The sequence below is a fragment of the Rhipicephalus microplus genome, chromosome 10 (genome assembly GCF_043290135.1).
Source record: "Rhipicephalus microplus isolate Deutch F79 chromosome 10, USDA_Rmic, whole genome shotgun sequence".
In the NCBI taxonomy this organism is placed as follows: domain Eukaryota; kingdom Metazoa; phylum Arthropoda; class Arachnida; order Ixodida; family Ixodidae; genus Rhipicephalus; species Rhipicephalus microplus.
In genome coordinates, this window is record NC_134709.1 from 86,323,974 (window position 1) to 86,348,455 (window position 24,482).

A 24,482-nucleotide genomic window follows, 5' to 3' on the forward strand; every position below is an offset into this window, starting at 1 on the left:
CGGTCCCGTATGTGTGTCATTATGCCTACTTTTTAAACTCCCCTTTCGTCGTCTGCTACTAGCGGCACCCCTTCTGCTTTTATTTCTTTTTCGCGTAGCAGACGACGCGTTCATTCAAGCCGTCTGTTCCACGTACACGCACAGGACTTGCGCTCTCCGCACCCATAGACGGACCTGCCCTCTGGGGGGAGGCCGAACCGCACCTTTCAGTTCTTAAACTTTTGTGTTTCGTTGCCAGTTTCGTCCTGTGGAGCAGGGTCAGAAACTCGGAGACTGCGTTCGTGTCTGGGCTTGTCCCGACTTCCTCCGGGTCCCTGGCTTTTCAGTAGTTTGAATGTCCCGTATTCGCCGGCTCATGTGGCGGTGCACGTAGCAAGGTCACCACGCAAGGCTTAAGAAAAAAAGTACAAAACTGCAAATAATGTCAGTATACATCTCTCATTCTCTTGATTGTTGCATTTTGCTTTATTTTTCTTTTTTTTTAACCCCACATGCTCTGCTTAGGCTTTCCTTTCCTTATGTGATTGTTTTGTTTTGTTTGTTTTTTCTCAGTCCTATTCGCGACGGCCTTTCTTTGGTGATTTTTCTGCCCTTTTTTTTGTGCACCGATGTTGTTAGGTGTCGCCACAGACAGGTTTCCTGGATTCGGCTGAGTGCGCAACTGTAGCACCGGCTTACCGCGCGCCTCGCTCTTTACACGACAATGGAAATATCGCAGCGAAAGCTTCGCGTCCCGTATAGCGCCCGTAATCAAGCCTCCGTGTCATTCAAAAAAATAAAAAAAAAACGTCGTTTCTCCATGAAGCGCTCGCTGTTTCCTCTTGCTCACAAAAGCGTGCGCGAAAACAGGAGCAGAATGACTATAGTGGCTTAGGAATCACTGCGAAAGGTATACAATTTTATGTTTCCGTTCATGTTTCAGTCTGTACAGTCGGTGAACGCGATGATGCCAGTGAATGGCGAGCTCCAACGCATACGAATACGTGCTGTGTACATGAACATGTGCATGCGCTTTCGGGCTTTCTCGTTTCCCTGGTCATTGTGGCAACTGACCAACGGAATTACTCCGCTCTCTTACAGGCTAAGCTAGAGTGCAGCTGAACGCAAGTGTGTGAAGCAATGGGTATACAATTAATTTCCAGTGTAACAGCTCCTTCTGGAGTATAACCCGCTTCGATCCGATCATTCTTTTGGAGGAATACAGGCGTTGAAACCGATAATTAAGTTATACTCCATTCATCGGCAACAATTGTTTGGAAAATAACTTGCGTCATAAACGCATTAGCCTTTTACGTGGTCATGCATGATCGTTAGTCGCGTGGACGTTGAGGAAGTGTGTCGGTGTCGTTGGTTGTGAGCGAAAAATCATCGTCTTATGCGTGACTAAAAAATCAAGAACGATGTAAATTAAATAATTATAAAAAAATTCCGGGGTCACAGTGGGGACCAAACCAAGGTCGTTTGGGTCCCAGTGAGAATCGAACGCGGGTCGTTTGGGTGGCAAGTGTATATCCTACCACACGGCCACATTTCTGCATTTGAATTTTGCATTGAAAATAACTTCCTCTGCTTGGCGATGCAGTAAAAGTAGCTTTCATGCTTTACAATAACACGCGTCCTTTCACATTGTTGCAACATGAAATATTGAATGTAATAATGCATCGTCAAGCGTCTATTGCCAACGGGCGTCAGAATACGCGATTATCAAAATGACTTCGTGCACATAATTTAAAGCCGGTAACCCACTACAAAAGGCACACACGCTACTGCACCTGTTCCCTTAAGGCCATGTGGTGGATGCCTAGCAAGTTCGAAAAGGTTAAAGTAAGTGTTTGAAGTACGCAAACGGGACATCGCTTTCGCGTTAAGGCGAAGCTTTAGGGGCCAATTTTCATATTGAAATTAAAACGTGCTTATTTTGCGCCAAGTGGTGAGGCATCACAGGGGAAAAAAATCACGGCATATCCACGAAGTGGATAAGTGGGCGAAGCAGTCGGATTCTCCGGTGTTACCTTAAATCAGCCGTGACATTGACGACTCACGCGTGTAAACGAGTGACAAAGCGGTGTGCATTCATATACAAGGTTTATTAGTCATAAAACGGTATGTTGTGTCGAGTCGTGAACTTTGTTTTGCCTTCATTGTTGCTGCTTTGTGGTGTCTAACCTGAAGTTGGCAAACGCGAGGTCCGCGCACGTTCTCCTGGTTGTTGTTGATTGTTTCCAGTCACGCGAAATGCGTCGTAGAGCATATCGAGACTATACTGCGCAAGCCAGTCGGTGTCCGTGATCGTCACTGTCGTCACCTGCATCGTCATCGTCTGCACCATCGTCATCGTCGTCACGGCTACGGCTTACGCCAACGCCGCCAACGGAAAAGCCCTATTCATGAGGAGCTTCGCCCCTAAAATAGGTGAAGCCTCCACTAAACGGTGCAAATCTTGAAACAACGCAACTGTGCGATTTTGATTGATTCTATATCCGGCTGCTTCTATTGGTGGTCTCTAGACCTTGGCTAGCTGACGCAGTGTTTTTGCAATTTGCTTCAAGGTCGTAGTTATAAGTTTTAGCTACGTGATGCCAGGTTGTTTCTATACGTTTATTCTAAGCGCAGTAAGGTTCGGGTTCAATCAAATACAGCCAGTTACAGACACGTCACGGGCAAGTCATTAGCGTATAGGTTTTCTATCTTTTTGAGATCTTCTCGATGTCACCGCTGCCTTTCCCGTCTTCCGTAGTTTCCTACCGCCATACGCACCCGGGGTGTGCGACTCGCCGCCGTTTCTTTGCAGCCATTTGTTGGGCTGACCACGGCCTTCTTCATCTTTTGTCGACAAGTGGTCAGTCGTGGGACTCACCCAATTTCTGTGGCACGTGACCGTTTCAGATACTGATAGTTTTGGGCGATCGACTTACAAAGAACGATTTGCCTTACCGACAGTGTACTTATAGCATAAAAGAAATTCGCGAGGTCCCTCGTGCAATTCCCATAAGACAAGTGGGCGGTGAGAGTCATCGGCTTGAGTACGTACGCCAATAAATAAATAAATAAATAAATAAATAAATAAATAAATAAATAAAGCTCTGTGTGTTTAGAAAAAGTGTAACGATTTACAGTGCTTCGTACTAACTATGAGAGAACAATGGTGCGTTAAAGAAAAGTGCTTAACGATTTCAGGTACTTCGTAATCAACCGTAATGTGTGTTTAGAACAAACGTTCGACGATTTAGACCATACGATCTACTCTACTATGGGAGAGCTAACTCACCATGCCAGTGCGCATCTCAAAAGAGGAATCGAGTTGATTGTTGCGTTTTCTCGTCTGTGGTGCCATTTTTTTTTTTTCACGCTCAAGTTCTTTACCAACCCACTAACTATAGCTCTAGTTTCTCTGGTTCCGATTCGCGATCTGACTTGGAAGCGAACGCCGATAGCGCTTCCAATATCGCCGCGTGTATGAGTCGCTAATACGCGCCACAAGATGTTATACGCGCGGTCCTATAACCTGCCCTGCGTCTCACGGTGTACGACTGTAGGAAACCCAGCTCTTCTTCGTGGCGAAGGCAACGCTCCGTGCGAAGGTGCAGGAAAACATGAATGGCCCCTGACAGGTGGAAGAGAACCGAAGAAGAGTGCCTGCGGTGGTATAAGCCGCGTTTCCCATTTAAAGGGCCCGCACCGCACCCCTCCGGAAATTGGGAAAACGGAAAGATACAACGAACAAACCGTTGTGCGAGCACAGCTGAGGAGATCGAAGCGACTTGTTCTGCCGGCGTCGTTTCGGAAGGAAAAAGCTGGGAGTTTTCGAAGGCGGCGCGCGCTGCATGGTGTATCCGTTGCCCCATCGCCGCTGGTGTTTGGCACGATGAAAAGATGGAAGGGGCGGGGGGGATTTCCTTGTCGTGAGCAGCGTTCGGTACAGAGCCGGCAAAAGTGTGAAAGAGGGGGTCGCCTCGAAGGCGGCAGGGTTTCCCACGCACGGCACTTACTCCATCTGTGTGTGCGTCTGTAGGACTTTGCGTACATGTGTACGAGTATGTATGTATGTATGTATGTATGTATGTATGTATGTATGTATGTATGTACGCATGCATGCATGTATGTATGTATGTATGTATGTATGTATGTATGTATGTATGTATGTATGTATGTATGTATGTATGTATGTGTGTGTGTGTGTATGTGTGTGTGTGTGTGTGTGTGTGTGTGTATGTATGTATGTATGTATGTATGTATGTATGTATGTATGTATGTATGTATGTATGTATGTATGTATGTATGTATGTATGTCCATAATTTCACTTAGCCTCTCTTTCGACAGTTACAACTCTGCAGATAACAATCGCACGAAATGTAATAGTGTTGAATGAACAAGGGCATCAATTCAAGCTGGTTGGTATTTCATTGCAAGGCGTGGGTTATCGCCACGTACGCAGAAGTTAATAAAGAACGGGGCCATAGTTAGGCCGGAAATGAGGTTCTGATAGGCCCGAAATCTTTTATTGCTTTAACTTTTCCGGTGACGCTAAAGTATTTACATGCCTTCATATCGACCATTGTTTGCCAAAGTTGACCGTTTTACACATAAATACCCACCTCAAAAAATATTCCTAGGTACGGCCCTGAGAAACAAGGCGAATCTTGAGCCCCGTTCCTGTTGTTTTCTTCAACTTTTTTTTTTTACTGGGCGTTACACCACACATCTTGCTAACAAACAGGGCTAGTAAACACAATAACAACAGTAATACCGACAAAACAAAAAACGGGGTGTGCATGGGAGGACCGCGGGTGTATCCAAAACGCGCGACGGCCCTTCTCAGCTGGCACCTCGAGAGCCATTAGAGCGGTCATAATAATATTAGAACCAACAGAATAAATAACGGTGAAACACCAATACTGGATGGCGGATACACCTGAGCGTATTTTCAGCACGTTACTATAGCTACAAATTTGCGTGTACTATGAATTTATCTGGTGTTCGACAGAGTGTTCAAAAGATACAGTTGAGTATATAACCATACGGCACTTACATGTACAGATGAATGTGCACGATGTGAAGACGAGTGTTGCTCCTCTTGGCTTTCATTTATTCGTATATATGGCAGCGAAAAATGATAGCGTGTAAAAAGAACCAAGTATTTCATACTAATGAAATGTGTGTGCCAAATGTGTCACCTCTGTGTATGTGTGTATGTTACCGAGGTGTAAAGGTGTGTACTGTGGCGCTGATGTAGACTGAATTAGTTGTCATGAGGCCAAAACCTCATCAGCCTTTAGTCATTGGCTCGCACATGAAAATTCGGTTTATTCCAGCGAAATAAATAAATAAACAATGTGCAATCAATCAATCAATCAATTATTCATTCTTCCATTCATCTTTGTAGTATTCTGTAATCACTCCTACTTGAACCGTGTACTAGAGGAGAGCAGAAGGGTCATCAGGTCGGGTGGCAAAGTTCAGGGCCTCCGAGAGACATCGGATCCCTTCTCTCCTCCTCACCCCCTCGCATGCACCCGGTTGGCCGTGGGAGCGAGCGGTGCGGCGTCCAGGAATTTTCACTTTTCTTTTCCCCCGCCGAAACTTCCGGTCTATAGCCTCAGCCACACCGAAAACCTCGGGGGAAAAAATAAAAAAAGGAGTCCGTTCTCGCGCTGGACCACGGGTGCTGAATCTCTACCCTACCCGAGGGTTTAGGCGGGGAGGCCTTTTTCTCGCCCCAAAAGACAGGAAATGGCGTCCCAGTTTAAAGGCCGCTGTTATGGGAGTAGCTGGTTTCTTTATCCCAACGACGTTCAGGTGGTTGAGGGAAAGGGGGTGCTGGGCACAACAAACAAGTGCGAGACTTCAACAGTGCATACTGTACGCCGGGAAACCCACGCTTTACATCACTTTCTTCTTTAATAATCATTATTTTCCCTTGTATACGTCCTTTGAATGGAACAATCATACTGCAAACCTTCTCCCCTTAAAGAGACCGTATACACAAACCAACTTTAAATTGGTTTGTACTGCCGTGAAGTGTTCCTTGAACAATCTGTTTTCGTTCAAAACGAGACAGGTGTATTTAGAAGCGCTACAATCAGTAGACGATTAGCAAGCGTCCGATGATGTGCTGTGCGAACACCTTTGTGAACTCTCCCACAGCGTTGACAATTACATTGCAGTATCGATACTGAGCACATCCATCCGTGTGTTCATCTGTCGCGTTTTCTGGATAACGTTACGTCGACTAAGAGCGACAACGCACGATGATAACGATTACAACAATGCAACAGAGTGAGATATCGTTATAAAGATTTTAATGAGTGTCTCGTACAGAACGTAGACTTTCGCGTGTGCTCTTCATGGTTGGATAGGCTTCAGCGTTATTTAGACGAAGACCATAGGAGACCTGAAGCCTATCTAATTATGTATACCAACTTGCCCATGTCAAAGTGCTTTTGGAACAGATCTCTTCATGGTGCTGTCTAAATAATAATAATAATAATAATAATAATAATAATAATAATAATAATAATAATAATAATAATAATAATAATAATAATAATAATAATAATAATAATAATAATAATAATAATAATAATAATAATAATAATAATCTGGGACCGAATTCACAACCCCTCTATTCCGTGAATGCGTTTTCCGATTGGCCAGCCGGCTTCACTAACGGATGTCGCACCGCCATGATTGAATGAAAAAATTGTCTCGCATAATTTTCTACCACAAGACAATTTGTGAATACGTGTTGTGCAGGAGGGGGAGGGCGGTTGCGTGGTTACGTTCTAAACCGCGATATGATTACGAGGTAGACCGCTGTGGACTGCTCCGGAAACTTCGATCCTCGTGGCGTTCTTCGACGTAAGAATAAATCTAAGTGCACGGGTCCCTCTGCATTTAGCCTCCATGGAAACGCGGAAGCCGGAGCCGGAATCGAACCCGCGACCTTCGGGTCGATCCGTATGCGATGTCCAATGATTCCGTATGTTTCCGTATGATTGCATATGTTTCTTATATATTTTCCATATATTTCCGTAAGATTCTTACGGAAACATACGGAATCATTGGACATCGCATACGGATCGTTCCAATAGGGTGAGCCGCCGAGCGGGATAACGTTTGTCCCGCCGCATCTGTGGGGAAAATGTAATGATACAAAATACTTGTCTTCGAAATTCGGAGCGAGTGATATTGGACTAACTTGCGATAACACGCTTCACAAAGCATTTCTTTCGTTAGCATTAGCCACAGTGTACAACAAAAACAATACGTGCACGTTTAGCGATTTCTGTTGTAAAAAGACGAATTTTATTTTCGCTCCCGCTTCGGCCGGTTTTCCGCGAGATAGGAATTCCGCGCCCTCGCTTCATTGTTGTTGTTTTTCCCGTGGGAATCCGGGATTCGGTCCGTTCCCTTCTCGGGTCGACAAGGAGAAGCGAGTCCCGGATGTACCTGCCCTCCTTGGGAGCACCTCCCATTTTCTTCAGTGGGAAAATACACCCATATTACTCCCCGCACACTGGCTGTACACTGCCATACAATTTTCCTTCATGCGTCGTGGATAGCTTTTTCGCTTTTTCCAGGATTTTCGCACCAACCTGCCAGAGGTGGGGGCTTGAAATAGGCAAGAAAACCCTTGCACCCCCACCGCCCCTTTTTTTTATTTAACAAGGTAGATATGGAGGAAACGAAGTGTAAATATTAGAAAAAGTGGAGCCACAAGAAGGGGGGGGGGGTGAGATCGGAAAAAAAAAAAGGTTCACGAAGTAATTCTATGAATAGATCGGAGTCGCAAGGTCCTTTTTCCGCTTTTCCCAACTTTCGCAGCAAAACTTGCGCGGCTAAAGAAAGAAAAAAAGAAAGAAATAAAGAAAGAAAGAAAGAAAGAAAGAAAGAAAGAAAGAAAGAAAGATAGAAAGAAAGAAAGAAAGAAAGAAAGAAAGAAAGAAACCGCGCCTTCGCTCTCTCTTCCTCTCCGATATCCGAACCTGCCTGTCTATAGACGCCCGCCGTTCGGCGAAAAACGCGCATGGGTGCCATCCACCAGCCCAGCTGCCCGGTCTGTGCGTGCGTTTACTCGGCGGCACCAAACTGAATGAACGTGGGCCGATGGTACGGAGACCAGCTGCCGTCTCCGTACTCCCAGCGGCGTTCATTCATGCGTCCATTGCGAACGGGAGGAGTGTACCGATCCCGTCCTTCCGTTTTCATTCACAAGAAAACTTCTCCGCTTACCAACACCGGCATATTATGCACCAGCGGAGGGGAGACAGGTCTTGTGACGGCTGCCCAAGTCGCGTTTTGCTTGTTTGAACGTGCTCTCTGGGTACGAACGTACGTCGAAGAGTGGAGGGGCCGAAGTTAACGCGTACGGTGAAGACTCGGTTGCAGATACAAAATTAAGAAATGCAGTACGGTTGCCGTGAACCTTGCTGTCGAGGCCGGTGTTCCAAGTGTGCGTACACCTTCATATGTGTGCGTGTGCTTCAGAGAGCGAGAGAGTGCGTGAGTGTTGAGGGCAAGAGAGAGAGAAGGAGGAAGAGATACGACGGGGAGTGAGCCCTCCATCGGTCGTGCGATTCTTGGATCGCAGATCTAGATACGTTTGTGTTATTCAGAAAAAGTACAGAAACGTTTTTCTCCTTCAACGGAAAGAAAATATAACGAACTCAAACTAAAGCAAGCGCGTATGCAGAAATTTCCCTAGCTACGGTAACAACCTGCCTGAGAGGTTACTGGTAGAAACAGGTCGTTTCGAGAACCGCTGACGTTTTTTTTTAAATTTTTTTTCGCGCGTTGCACGTGTGTGCATGGGTACGTGCTTGAATGGCGGGATACGGTGTCGGCTAGCGTGCAATAATGCGGAGATCTGTGAAAGAGATCGGATGGCGAATGAGGCACTTGTGGCTCAGAAATGACTTGACGGACCATTTTTCTTAGGTCGTTAGCGATGGACGAGAAACGATTTCTACGATGCATTTATTTTTTAACGCTTCTGCGATGCACGTCAGTGCAGTCAGCCATTCTTGTTTGAACCGAATCGGGCTTGTCTCAAATACTCGATGTGCTGTCGAGTCTGTCCTTTTGAGGTTTTGAAGGTCATTCGGTGAACCCGGCCAAATCTGAAATCCCTATTTTGAGACCCATCGTTTTTGTTAAATGTGTTTTAAGAACCATTGATTAGAGAACACGCATTGTTGTTAGTGATGACTTTACTATAGCTAAACTAAACTGTTATAAACATCAAATTTATGCGTGATAAATGGAGAAACGACTTCTTTTAGTAATTGTCAGCTATCCACGTAACGTAACTTTGAATGGACGAGATGTCTTCATAGCAACCTATTTGTAAAAAACATGGTCAGGTGAATTCGAGGCCACTGGCAGACAAAGTGTTCGTGTGTACGCTTCAATAATGACCAAATAAAAGCTGGTTATAGTAGAAGACGTGATAAACATTGCCTTTTCAATTATGTTTGTCCTTATATATGTAAACTGAACAATAACGACCATATAGCTTCGGCCAGGAATGCAAAGATACGCTTTTACCAGCACTTCTACGACCACTAACATAAACGTTATTTCTGTTGCAGTGTTCTTTTTTATTTTTATGTTTAATGGATGCCTTACAGCAGGGCTTCACAGGTGTACGGATTTCCGCGTTCGATCGAGAGGGAAAATTCGACGAGCCCTGCGTGATCGTCTGGAAGTGTGCGCACGCGCACTCTTCTCTTTCAAAAAGGCCAGTTACTCCTCGCTAATTATAACTGCAATAACTACGGGTTCCGGTTCTCTCACTCGCTGAAGTCTCTCGCTGAACGCGCCAGCCTAGTGACCTCGGGGACGTTCACCGCATTCTCGAGAGACAAACACACCAGCGTCGGTATTCTCCCTTTCTGTGTGTGAGGGGGGAGGGGGGGGGGTGGCATACCTGAAACAAAGTGGGTGTCCTGTATACTCGAGTACGTTTCAGCGCGCGCACGTACTATAGACACACAGAGGCCCGCTGGCAGCAGCAGCACCGCTTCACATTGTGAGTGAATGCAAGCGGCAAACCCAGCGTACGGTGTACGCAACAAAGTGCCGTAACGAGCGGTCAACCCTCTCCCTCTTTTGGCCAAGCCATCCCGTTCCTCTATTCTCTGTCGGGCACAAACGCTGCGGTAGCAGAAGAAGAGAAGTACAGTAGCGGTCAAACGCTACGCCGAAGTCTGCACAAAAGCCTGCAGCTCCAAAGATAGCGGCCTCTGAACTGAGGCTCCCGCGACGCGTAGCGCTGCCGCTGAGACCCGAAAGGAGGGCACAGTCGTACACACAAAGGGATGCGAACCCTGTGGTCTTTTCTTGGCCAGCCACGCAGCCCAAAACCGCGCCTCGAACGGAGTTCCCGAAGGGACGCTCCACACTTTTCTCTCGTCTGCTCCTGTCTGTCCATCGCCTGCTTGCACTTCTGTCTGTCGTCTGCTCGCGCAGTACCTGCGTGTGTGCGAGTGCTATGCAGGTTTCTTTGTGTGCGTGTGCGCGTTTCTGTATGCGCTTGTGCACGCACGCGCGCTTAGATTCGAATTCACATGTTTTGGCCGGCCTCTGGCAGTTATGGAGATAGCGGCTGAATGGATTCAGTAGCGTGGCTGCGGCGACGGTATTCGGAAGGCACGTCGCTGGGAGAAAAAGAGCTACTATCTCGAACGACTCGACCCAGAATGAAATGAAGTGTTTCGCTGATAAAGATCTGTCGGTTTCACCGGCGACCAAATACGGAGAGAGCGGTCAGCGAGAGTGCTGCCAGTTTGGCTTTGTGTGCATGCACCGGCGACGTCGAGAGGAAAGAGTAGCGCACTGTACGGAAAATCGCGGTTTCTCGGCGAGCGAAGCAAACAGCACCACTATGTAGTCTCGTGGCTGTATAGAGTCAGCACTCCGCGCATGCGCCACGACGGGACAATGTGTACTGTGGGTTGCTTCCTCATTTCAAAACTGGACGGAGGAAGTAAATGAACAAACAAAATTCTGCCGTTTCCTTTAAGCGCCAAAGAAGAGAGACGTTGTGTAAAAGAGGTTCTCTACTTGGCTGCTAAGCGTATAGCATGGTGAAGCAGATGCTCTCACCGGCTGCCGTTGATCGAGAAGTCGCGAGTTCCATACAAGGGCGCCACGACGTGCGCGCCCTACTCGATAACGCTGCAGCATTCCGCGTGGTGGAACTCATTGCATATTAGCCACTAAATGACCCTGAATAATAGCTTCTGGACGTTTGATCTCAGTCAAACGAAAAGTGACAAGCAGTTATAAGAAAGGACGACATCAGGGAGGAGTTGGTGGGGGGGGGGGGGGAATGGATCGCGTTCAACACTATAATTGGAGCTGTTTCGAGCAAAAAGGGAAGCGCTCCCAATAGATCTTACTACAATATTGGCTATTACAGCAATGGTCTGTCTTTAACTGGGCGTAGGGCGTTATGTAGTCTGCTATTTTAAATGCTTGGAATTCCTTAGCGTATCCATCCATCCATCCATCCATCCATCCATCCATCCATCCATCCATCCATCCATCCATCCATCCATCCATCCATCCATCCATCCATCCATCCATCCATCCATCCATCCATCCATCCATCCATCCATCCATCCATCCATCCATCCATCCATCCATCCATCCATCCATCCATCCATCCATCCATCCATCCATCCATCCATCCATCCATCCATCCATCCATCCATCCATCCATCCATCCATCCATCCATCCATCCATCCATCCATCCATCCATCCATCCATCCATCCATCCATCCATCCATCCATCCATCCATCCATCCATCCATCCATCCATCCATCCATCCATCCATCCATCCATCCATCCATCCATCCATCCATCCATCCATCCATCCATCCATCCATCCATCCATCCATCCATCCATCCATCCATCCATCCATCCATCCATCCATCCATCCATCCATCCATCCATCCATCCATCCATCCATCCATCCATCCATCCATCCATCCATCCATCCATCCATCCATCCATCCATCCATCCATCCATCCATCCATCCATCCATCCATCCATCCATCCATCCATCCATCCATCCATCCATCCATCCATCCATCCATCCATCCATCCATCCATCCATCCATCCATCCATCCATCCATCCATCCATCCATCCATCCATCCATCCATCCATCCATCCATCCATCCATCCATCCATCCATCCATCCATCCATCCATCCATCCATCCATCCATCCATCCATCCATCCATCCATCCATCCATCCATCCATCCATCCATCCATCCATCCATCCATCCATCCATCCATCCATCCATCCATCCATCCATCCATCCATCCATCCATCCATCCATCCATCCATCCATCCATCCATCCATCCATCCATCCATCCATCCATCCATCCATCCATCCATCCATCCATCCATCCATCCATCCATCCATCCATCCATCCATCCATCCATCCATCCATCCATCCATCCATCCATCCATCCATCCATCCATCCATCCATCCATCCATCCATCCATCCATCCATCCATCCATCCATCCATCCATCCATCCATCCATCCATCCATCCATCCATCCATCCATCCATCCATCCATCCATCCATCCATCCATCCATCCATCCATCCATCCATCCATCCATCCATCCATCCATCCATCCATCCATCCATCCATCCATCCATCCATCCATCCATCCATCCATCCATCCATCCATCCATCCATCCATCCATCCATCCATCCATCCATCCATCCATCCATCCATCCATCCATCCATCCATCCATCCATCCATCCATCCATCCATCCATCCATCCATCCATCCATCCATCCATCCATCCATCCATCCATCCATCCATCCATCCATCCATCCATCCATCCATCCATCCATCCATCCATCCATCCATCCATCCATCCATCCATCCATCCATCCATCCATCCATCCATCCATCCATCCATCTAATCTCTCTATGCGTCTGCGACTTTTAGCTCTCCTGGCCGTTTCGATAATGGTATCGATATCAAACTTGGTATGGAATAACATGACTGTATGGTAGGCATAACTGACTAGTCATAACACAAAAATCATGACATGTATGTCACTGATGTCATGATTTACATTTCATGGTCCTGCAGCGCTTGTGGTAGTTTCGTTCACATGGCATGTTGCAAAACTGGTATAGCATGGCATGATTGAATGGCGAACACAAGCGACAGACCCTAACATGAAAATCATGACGCTTAATCGCGTTGCATTGTTCCTCGAAAATAAACATGACTGAAACGCACACTAGCGCCAGTTTCTCCCCTACAGTACCACGCACGAATCTCTTCATGTCCTCTATGAGGACGTATACACTCCGAAAAAGAGACGCGGGTGACATGCGTGACGAGATTGTCCGGTGCACGAAAGAGTACCTCAATTACTCGAGTCGTTGACGCGAGCCCGTGAGCGTTATGGAGCTGCGCCTGCTCGAATTGGACAGCCGGTGGTCATTTTCGTCGCGTCGCTGGACTGATGAAGACGGCAAGCCCTCAGAAGCGCGCGAGACGTCTTCATTGGCCGCGTGTTTAGGTTATACAGCATGCGGTGGCGATTCCTTTGGTGTACCGTAGTCTGCTTACAGTGAAACCATAGACTAGACTTGGAAATGTTTAGGGTTTTAAAGGGTGGTGATGTGGCTTCGCTAGTGCATCTTCACTGAAGAAGATGAGTGCACTGACAACGTGTTACAACCTATCGCAGACGGGATTAAAGAAAAGCTTGATTGCACAAGCAAAGGTAATGCGGGTGAAAGTGGTTGACAAACGTTGCGAGCGAAAACTACGCGGCGTCAAAGGCGATCAACTTGGCTCGAATGGTGCGACCCGAGTATTTTCCTTTCTCCTTGCTTTCTCTCTCTCCTGAACTCGCGACCCCAAACACTGATACTACACATTCACGTTCTTCTTCGTCTACGCAACATCTGTCGTGTTCCTGGATTTCACGACTTCCTCGCCCGTACCCTACTGCCGGCGAAATCCGGGATATTCAGCATAGTACGACCGATAGCAACACTGTATTGTTGAATTGTCTTCACTATACGATAGCGTTACGGCTTCACAATTTTGTATTTTCAGCTCCTGAGATTACTTTACATTCTCGTCCCCACCCTCCCCGTTTAAGCAAGAATGCTACACCCACGCCACCCATCGGAGCCGGCTTCGAAATGAAACTCCGGCGGCGGCTAATTTCCTTTGTCTCCTACTTAATGCAGTCATTATGTCCCGGAAGGGGGGTGGGGTGGCTAGAACGCGCGCACGGCGGACTTACCTTGACGCTAGGGGGCGGCAAGGCAGCGGAGGAAGGAAGGCGTTGCGAGACGCTTTCCTTTACGCACGCAAAGCTCGCCCTGCTGCGCAAGCCGCGTGCGTGAGCTCCGTTGCGCCGCCTAGGTTAGGCGCCCGGCATCGTGCTTCGTGCATGGGCAGCATACGGTGTATACTTGGACGCGTGCGCAGTCGAGCAATTCGGGGCCGTCGCGCTAATTTCGCGTAGGAAGAAGGGCCGCCCCCGCTCTGCGCTAGCGAAGCCGCGCTCGCATGGGAACCAGGCTGGGTTTCGCTTGAGTTTTGCCCGAGAGTGCGTTCGCTAGAAGATGAAAGCAGTCAAGTTGAACGCGGGGCTGCGCAAGACACACGCGACGCAGGCAGTAGATAGAGCAGGGGAGGAGGAACGGGGGAGGGGTGTTTAGAGGGAGCCTTACGCGGCCGCGAGGTTTTCGTTTTCTCCACACGCTACATAACTACTTCTGCACCCTTTTAAGAGACGATTTTTCAGAAAAAGAGAGAAAGTAATGAAGATATGAAATTAAAGCTTAAAAAATGTTGAAGTTTCCGCCGACAAGTGGCACCGCCATCGTGCGCTGTTAAGCCGGCGTTTTGCAGTTTTTGTGCGATGTGAATTCATAAGGCCACGAAACATCGCATGCACCAATTCAACCGTTTTCATGCTTATGCGTCTACCGTAACACTGTTCATTCTAGTTGTTAGAGGGGCAAAATCAAATCAAATTTTATTTCCACCATGTACAATTTTACAGATGAAGAACAGCGAAAAAAAAAAAAGAAAACTGCCGAGAGGCCCCTTGACTAGTCCGTAGCCCAAAGTAATCCATGCATAGATAGGCAGGTGGGCAAGAGCAAAAAAAGAACAGTTCACAAACGAAAACATGAAAACTTACGATTAGTGCAGACTAAAAGCAATATACGACAGTCTGCAAAAAAAACCATACCAGAATAGAAATCCACGATAAGTAAACTTAGCTGTATTGATTCTGGCGTTCGTCAAAACACAAAACTTAACGGCCCAATATGTTGGCTATAAAACTCATGCGTAAAACATGTTTATTTTCTCTGCGTGGGACGGGATAGTCACTTAGCTGCTCCTCAGCATTCTTTCTCAGCCTCCCTCATCGTCTATCAGGGGAAAACTTTAACATTGCGAGTCCGGAGTACATTGTGTTTAGGAACATTATGCACGCTATCTGCTTCACTCAGCATTGCTGCATAAGAAAGCAGCAAGAGCGGAGTTTTCAAGATGGAAAACACAAACAATGCAGGGGACGATAGTGAATTGTTTTCGCGGGACCAGAGAACTCTTGAGAAGGTGCGATGGAAACACAAGCATGGTTCATTATTAAGTGAAAAAGCACGCCTTCAAGGATAGAGGGCACAGAAATGCATAAAAATAAAAACGTCAGTGTAAGTGTGGTTTCTTGAACCCATGTCCGTGTGCTCCCGACTACACCTCGAACAAATAAATTCCGCGAAACATCAAAAGAGGGCGTGGCGACGTCGCACAGCAGGAGGACGTCATGGCGTGGCGTGTACGTCCACATTCGAACGCGACGAAATTCTGTCACGAGGCGGGACGTGTGTGGTGAGGGGACAACGACGCACGAACTGTCCTGCCTTGTATGCATACTTGTCTTGTCTTTGTACGCACACAAAGAAAACGGTTATATTGTGCATGCATATGCGTTAGGTTGTTGTTGGCTCCTTGAAAAAAGGTATTACGCACTGAAAGTAGAGCAAAAGAAGCACGACTGGTGTTGTCTGCTTGCTCACCCGTGTACCTCGCGCTATTTTTACTATAAACATAAACCTAGTTCTTACATACAGCCGTGCGATCAGCCAAATCCAACACCCTTGGCTGTATATAAGGTGACGAGGCGTCTGGAACGGTGCTAAGCCTTTCTCTGTTTGAGTGGCGGCTTCATTGTGCACTGCTGGGTCACGTGCGACGCAACCAACAAAAGGTGGCTCGCGTTACGTGCGAGCTTCTTGCGCCGAACTCTTTTGGCACCTCGTGACGAATTCGCCGAGCTTCAGAGCCCGCGACACAGAAAAGCTCACACACCTGCAGACAACAAGCAGACGATGAGCAGATGATAGTGGAAGGTGTATATACGCATGGGGTCTGAACCAGCTGGTTCGCGTGCACGCTGTTTGGCGTGCTTCGAGCATACGGTTATTCACGTTGCATGCAGCGGCGCACACCTGCGTGCTTTTGTAAGCCATTCAGCCTATTCAGTGTGCGCGCTTCTATAGTTTACGGTTTTTTTTAAGTGTTGCAATGCACGTGCTGACAATAGCGAATGCTAGCAAATTCGAATACCTCAAGGCCGCGTTCAGCTTCATTTACCTTACATAAACTTCTTAAATAAACATAATATTGAAGCCTGTTTAGTGTTGAAGCCTCATTACTTGTTATGCATTTTTTTGCTGTATACACGTAATTTAATTTGCATTACTTTTGGAACTTGATCTGTTTCTTGGCTTGGGCTGACCATATACGGCTTAAATTTCTTGGCTAATGGAGAAGTGACCAGAAATACCCGCAGTGGCTTGCTCCCACACTTTCTCTAAGCCCTCTGTTCTTTTTTTCTATTGCAGGCTCGGCAGTGTGCTACTTCCCCGTCGAACTCCACGGCACATTCCTGATGCAGACGCAGGCGACGCAGGCGTACGGCGGTTCGGTGGTCTCCTACTCAGAGATCACCGTCGAAGTGGACGCCATACCACCGTGGGGGCGCTGCCATCGGCGACGGGGACACCACGTCATCCTCAAGGACAGGTGTGTGGGGATTCATCAGGAAAGGGGGAGGGACGGGTGGCATTCGGATGCCCGCTCCTCTAAATGGATGAATGGATGGATGTATCCGGCTGTGCCCTTTAGATCGGGCCACGCCACCTAGCTATAAAGTTAAGTACTACCACCGTGTGTTTAAGGATTGAATTTCACTCGCGCCTCGATTGTAGCCACCAATCAGTTAGCCTCCTCCTGGTTATTTCTATCCGTTTAAAGTCCATTTTGCCTTCACTGTCCCTAAACTCCAATGCCTTTGAAAAGTTCAGCGCCATTATCTTCTACTATAGGGTGGAGCCCTAAAGCTTCAGCGTGAGCAGCGCCAACGTGCGGCACCTGTTAGAAACGTGAAGCGCTCCCACGCAGCTGCCACTGCGTCGGCAGAACGAACATTAGTACCACAGTGACCTTAATATTATTAATAATATTTATTGGTAAAATGAGTCATGATTATAAACATTCTTGTAGTCATTTCAGCAAGTTGTAATAGTGATATCATTCACGATTTCGAATTCTCGCACGCACAACTGAAGTCGCGTATTGTCATGCTCAGTATACATGCACCAGATTATTATAGTAATAAACCAGGCCAGTAATATCAGCTCGGCGACAGTTTGCTTTCTACGGGAGCTCCAAGGTTAACCAAACCATAGGATCTGTAGGGCTTTTATGATAGGGTACTCTCTCTTCTTTCCTCAGTGTTTTCTTAGCTCGGTCAAATAGGAACGATGATATGCGTCAGTGCAGTGCCCGGCAGCACGCGACCATTGCTCATGATTTCCTTGGCGTATGTAACGCTTCTTGCAGCACGGGCGCTGAGGACTGCATGCGTTGCTTCCACCTGACGCTCAAGACGCCGAACGTGATTCAGATTCACGCTGAAGGTGAGTCATCGAAGCATAGGCTGTTCGGTATTTCAATCAGTTGCAAGCGTGCACAAAGAGGGTCCATAGTGTGTGGACGTCCAGCGCTTAATTGCGCACTCACGCCGTGTCATCCGGAATTTTTTTTTTTTTATGTCCAGGTCTCGCCCGGTGCTACACAAACGAGGAGGCAGCCAGGGCGACATGTCCCGACGACAGGGCAGTGTCGGAGAGGCGGTTCACGGAGATCATACTATACAGTGAGTCTTAATTGATTGATTGATCGATTGATTGATCGATTGACTGACTGAATGATAACGGTTACTTTCTTGGTCAACGTTTTTTAAATTTCTGTTTCACGTACAGTAGTTGTTTAAACTGTTTTTGATCGTACTAATTGCGTCCGGGACCCTCGAATATTTTTTTGTTGTTTGGTTGATCTATAGGGCTTTTAACATGTCGATGTAACTCAATGCTATGAAAGACGCCGCCGCTAACGGAGGGCTATGGATAATTTGTACCACCTGCGGTGCAGTAGATGGACCTCTGTCAATATGACTCCATCAAAGCACGACCACCGATACGGTGAACAGAATCCGGGTCTTTTGGCTCAGCATGCTAACAATCCTGTATGGTCACAGAACGTGTCAAAATTCGTCGTCCGCATAATGAAAGGATGCACTAATCTTCAAACACGCAGGGAAGCACCAAGAGGAACAGCTGAAGGCCAACGGACTGCTGGGCGAGCCGCCGTCGCCCTCGCTGCAGGGTTCTTCCCTGCACCAGATGTTCTGTCCCATCAACGGCCGCTACCGCTTCCAGTACAGCGCGAACGGCGAAGAGTTCCGCTGCGCCGAGCCCTTCTCCTCCGAACTGAGCAACTGTCCCCGAGGAGATGGGCTCACCGTGCGATTTCGGCAGTGCTCGTTCCCCGACTTTGGTAAGCACACACACGAAGGGAAAGGGCTGGGTTGGTAGGTGGGGGGTGCGGTTGGGAGTTCGCTCCACAAATGTGGAAAAGTTTAGCAATATCAGGGGCGTAGCCAGGGTGTACGTAGCTCCCAAAGCCGGTGCCGATTCCCTCCAATTTTTCCCCGCCATGATTAATAGAATTGTTAGCACTTCTATATGGTTAACAGTTCATTTAAAGTCAACATTGAGCTATTAAAGAGTTCAATAGAGTTCCAACTAGACCAAGCAAGCACCTCGTCATGCTTATATAGCGCAAAATGACCATTTACTTGCTCGGCCCCCCCTCCCCCCTCCTAAAAAAACAAATTCTGCATACAGCCCTAAGCAGTACGGCATAAATTTTGTGTTACACATGAAGGGCAAAGCCTGCTGCACACTTTGGCGATGCATGACGTTGCTTAATCGAGGGCCATGTTTCTTGCAAGACTAGAACGAGTCTCGTTTTTGAGAGACACACATTACATTACCTATAAATGTTCGCGGTCGATTGCGTCATTCCCGTCTTTGGAAATAGATCTTAGAGATACTTTAGAGACCAATCTATTCAATTTAGGATACACTACTCGGGACATGCGCCATTCGCGCTCCGAATACCAGACGATGACATTTGTGTGGCGAGCATACAGTTCTTTAGAAGCGATCTCATTCGTGATTCAAAGTGCATGTTCACTAGAGCCCCAATTTAGAAACGCATTCAGCACGAAACTTCGACACTGAGTTTCGTTTAACTGTGGACTGACGCCGTTCAGCCCTCTACATTCGGATACTCAGTGAACCTGCCATTCGAATACCTGATTTAACCCGACATTTAAACGGCGCTCGTGTCTTGACGCAGACGTGAGCTTCTTGTGCTTGGGCGACTGGGAGAGCGGCCGCGGCGGAGACCGCTACCTGGCCCTCATGGACCTCAGGAAGGACCCGGAGTCCAGGCCGCGATACCGGTGCGGGGTGAGTACGCCTACTTAAGGAATCCTTACAGGATAGAGAGAGGAGGAGGAAGGCAGAAAGGCTAACTGGACTTCGGTTTGTTACCCTACACGTGAAAGGAGATCATATAGATAAGAAATCTGGGTGAGAGTCTAGTCTGTGGACACACACGCAGAAAGACAGTATCATATTTTGTTCACAATTCATTTCAATCTACGTCATATAATTACCGCACTACAGTTAAGCAAGTAAGTGAAACAAGTAACGTCCCCTGTGTTTTTATGACCTAATTGTATGCTTAGTGCATATGTCTGAGTCTAATAAAACAACGAGCTCACTGAGAAAAACATTTTCTTATTTGGTTCGTAAATCGATGAAGTCATTTTGTAGAATACAACGTTAGTGAATGGATCACAAGTACGTCTTCGAAATGTAATGAAGCAAGGACTTTGGAACTAGAATCGCCATCGGAAGCTCTATGTGCGTTCATGGGTACAGTATCTTGGCGTCCCTGATATAGCTCTAATGCGTAATGCGAGGATTAATTGCTTTCTGTGTTCTTTTATTACGCACAGTTTTGGCGCGAGTTTTTTTTTTTTTCGTACTTCTGGAAAGAACGTTCAGAACTTGAAACGTTATGGTGGACAGTTCTTAATCGACTATTTACTGCCCGACGCGAGGAAATTAACCAATCTAAAAGTGCACCGAAAACGAGCACGATATGATTGACGTGCGTTCACAAAACTTAACGCGTTCTGCGAGCCGTGAAGGCTGCCCGCTACTCGTTTCGATTGGGTGTTCTATTTTGTGAGCTCATGGCAAAAGAAAAAAAAGAAAGAAAACAAAAAGTTAGCGTACAAGAACCTTCAGGGATCCGGTAAATAACCATTAGCCTGCTCTTTAGTGTGCAAGGGGAAAGTGCCGTGCAAGAAATTAGATAATAAGAAAAGCCACCACGCAAGTGTGATGATCGCAACGAGTTGGCCCTCAACGCAGGCACAATAGAAAAGCTATACGCGCGTCGATCAGAGCGATCGCGAGCGAGTGTTCAACGCGGCCTGCTACTAATCGTCCGTGACGACCTCGCGTTGTTCCAATAAACGTGGAAAAGAGGAGCGTTTATAAAAAAAAAAAACGCTTGTCTATATAAAAAGAAACGCACGATCAACTGTAGTGAACGTAATAAAGGCGTGAACTTGAAACTTCTATACAGCGAGGGGCGTAATACCACCATTGGAGTGGTGATTATGCTAAAAGAAAGAAACAAAAAGTAATCACGGCTTCACGCATTGCTAAAGAAGTCTTTCTTTCTTTTCTTTCCTTCTTTCTTTCTTTCTTTCTTTCTTTCTATTATCTCGCCTTCGCGCTTCGAAGGTCGACAAACGCCGAGCCTGACCTCCGAGAGGGCCGCCTTTTTCCGCATTGTGTGACCCGCGCCGGCCACACATACGTACGCTGCTGAATTTTACTTTTCCGTCCGATCTCAATACCAACCCGAAAACAAAAAACAAAAACAAAGGGTCTTACATTCCACAGTTACACGCGTGCGTTTGAAACCATTTCCGCGGTTTGTTTGTGTGGCGCCATCTCCTCCCTTCTGGCGGAACGAAACGGCCATTAACGGACGTCTTTGTACATAAATACTGAGAAAAATCGTGCGCGTTCTGTATCTCTGTTTTGTTATATTTTTTATCTTTTAAAACTTACGCTCGCCGGCGGTTCCCGGAGAGTCGGCGAGATGCGACGCGCGCGGCAGGGGACACGTAACGAGTATACCGAGCCTAGGAATGGAATAGAGCGAAACCTTGGAAGGGAGAAAGTCTCTTCCTCGGCCGTCCCTGCCGCGTATAATCGAGTTCCAACGCCGCTTCTTTTCCATCGGCCACCCACCAGGGCCACGTCTCGCGGTTCCGCCTTGGGGCCCTGGAATGCCTCTACGCGAAACCCCCGCTTGGCGATTCCCAGTGTAAACACGAGTCGTGTTTTTTAAAGGGACGACCGAGTGAGAGTGAGAGAGAGAGAGAGATCGTTATGGTATTCGCAAATTACCCCTTCAACAATGCCATAAACGCTTCTCGTGACGCGCGAAGGCCCTTGCTAGGCGACAAGACGTGACAGTACAAAAAAAAAAAAAAAGATGAGAACTAAAATGCAAGTAGCAGTGCTTCACTGAGCTTCTCGCACTATAGTACGCCATGACGTCATAAATTTTTAACAGTCTGCTTGGTTCAACCGCGGCAACCTTGCTCTGTGCTCCAGCCTCATCGTTTCGTCTATACCTGCCGTGCAAGTTTGTTTGATTCTTTCTTTTCCTCTTAAGAACCAAAGCTTGACATAGCAAGCTTAGGGAAATTTAAATTAGTCAGTATGGCCAGAATACGATGACAAACAAGCAAAAATACGATTCGCGACGTCTGAGCGATATTCGAGTACTGAAGTTTCGGCACGAAATTCGAACTTGAAAGTCTGACGTTATCCTTTTAATAATATTTTCATGCCCAGATTAACGACGACATACTTGCCAAAGAATAACGTATCTATTTTATACTTGCAACGTATTACTTTAGCATTCCTTTAAATGTGTGCAGACACTGATGTATATCATTTTTCGTTTTCGTTGTATGATGGTATGTCCAAACTTCGAAACCAAAGGAACAACTTAAGATACGAACAAAGCTCCCGTGCCTCAGAACGCCGCCAATAATTTAACATAGTAATATTTCCGCAGCCAGTTTTAGTTGTAACTCTCATAGCAGCACAGCGGGAATCATTTAGGTTGGATTATGACTCGATTAGTTTTCTTTTAAAGGGTGACACTGTTTACGCCAGCAATCAAAAAGCTACAACTCATTTTTTTTGCGTGACATACTAAGTGGTACAGTACGTTTACGCATACACAGAATTATAAGCTTCGAGTATTAGGTGAGCAGATATGATGATAATTATTGCCGGGGTTCGCCATGCCGAAAACCTCGCCAATATTGTACAGACCTATTCCATGTTTGTAAGCAGCCTACCACGCACGCGAGGCTCCTCCCCCACGTGCTGTGCTCGGAGGCAGCCTTGCAGCTGCCGTGCCATTCGTCACGTGATCACAGAGGACGCTGGCGAGCCTACGCGCCACGACGTCGCTACAATCGCCTCAGTATGTCGACGGCGCCTGCCACTGATTACAAACAGAGAATAGGTCTACAAGGTACGCCGCAGGTGCTGGCTCCGCGTTGACTTGAACCGCCTGTGGTTCTTGAAAAGCGAAACTAAAACCAAGTAGGCGTTAACCCCCGGATTTTCTTTCATTTTGTCGCCATTGAAATTCGGCTGCCCCGGTTGGATATCGAACCCGCGTCCAAGAGCATATTAGAGCGAGACCTTACGTTCTTCGCTGCAACGGTCAGTGAACCCCGTAGCACAGCAATCTATTCGATTTGCTACGCTTAGCACGGCTGCCGGTGGTGGCTACTTCACGCCATATTGGCTGCTTTTCGACCCGTTTGGCGACGAAAATTCCCATTTGGCGCAATCGCTATTTACTGGCTACTTTTAAATTACTGGTTTTACGTATTTAATTGGGTTTTACTGATTTATCAATGTGAAGACTCTGTTCGACACCACTCCTGATAGACTTGGCCACAAATTGGGCGATGATAATAAATGGCGTGGCTACTTTGGCTTCATTCGGCATCATGCAGTTCTGGCGCCTTTTTAATTCCAGGCAATGGCAACCCTGGCACTTATAAGTATACGTACTATTCATATATAAGTATGAGTGTACGAACTATTCATTTTAGGGCATGTAGTGTATTGTCCAAAACCTAGCCGAGACATTTTCGGGAAAAACCCCGAATTACGCGCCTCGAGGACCGGCAAAATTACAGGCTGCACGCAATGGTTCGTCGTCCTGCTTTGCACCAAAGAAGGCTATTATGCAAATTTCCTTCCTGCTTTTAAAGATATCCAGAAAAGGAGACAATAAGCCCAGAGGGTAAAAGACAGGCTTCCCGCACGGTTAACTATAACCATTCCCCGTGATTACGACTGTGCTCGGGAACATACGAACTATAAGCGCGCCTCGCCGTGCACCGCCGTGCTTAACTAAGTGGATGTTGATTTCCAGCACACGCGAATTTCCTTCAAATGACTTCCTGACTATTTTTTTTTCGAGCGATTTCGCAGCTTTCCGCACTTCTTTTAGTCTTTTCTTTTTGTTTTTCGTCACCGCGTTCCTCGTACAACACGCACGCATTCTGCTTTAATTATCCGCGCATGTACAATCATAGCTGCTCGTTATGCCACTCCGGTCTGACTTAGCACTCCAAAGAAAGCTCATTTGAATTTGTTGTTTTGATAGCCTTAATGAGACACGTTGACACTTTGGCAGGGACGCAAGCCCCCGAATCCCCTAAGAAAGCATAAAAGATCTCCAAAAAGCTTTCACGTGAGTGAGTGAGTGAGTGAGTGAGTGAGTGAGTGAGTGAGTCAAACAACTTTATTTGGTCCTCAATAGGCGCGAGTTAACTCGACGTCACCTGGCTAGTCCCGGGAACGGTCAGGTTAAACCTGAAATTGTTCACGTGTCTCTTAGAGATTAGTTA

At 47.1% G+C, this 24,482-nt stretch overlaps 1 protein-coding gene and 1 long non-coding RNA gene across 2 annotated transcripts in view; one reads left to right on the forward strand and one right to left on the reverse strand.

Moving 5' to 3' along the window:
• LOC119180585 (uncharacterized) overlaps positions 1-24,482 on the forward strand; it is a 125,547-nt gene that overhangs the window by 66,759 nt on the left and 34,306 nt on the right. Inside the window, exons 2-6 of the mRNA XM_037431693.2 lie at positions 16,936-17,116; positions 17,936-18,012; positions 18,153-18,251; positions 18,692-18,931; positions 19,799-19,911. Coding sequence (XP_037287590.2) covers positions 16,936-17,116; positions 17,936-18,012; positions 18,153-18,251; positions 18,692-18,931; positions 19,799-19,911 — 710 coding nt within the window. The remainder of the gene's footprint in view (positions 1-16,935; positions 17,117-17,935; positions 18,013-18,152; positions 18,252-18,691; positions 18,932-19,798; positions 19,912-24,482) is intronic.
• LOC142774783 (uncharacterized) overlaps positions 1-24,482 on the reverse strand; it is an 86,275-nt gene that overhangs the window by 39,341 nt on the left and 22,452 nt on the right. The window lies entirely within an intron of this gene.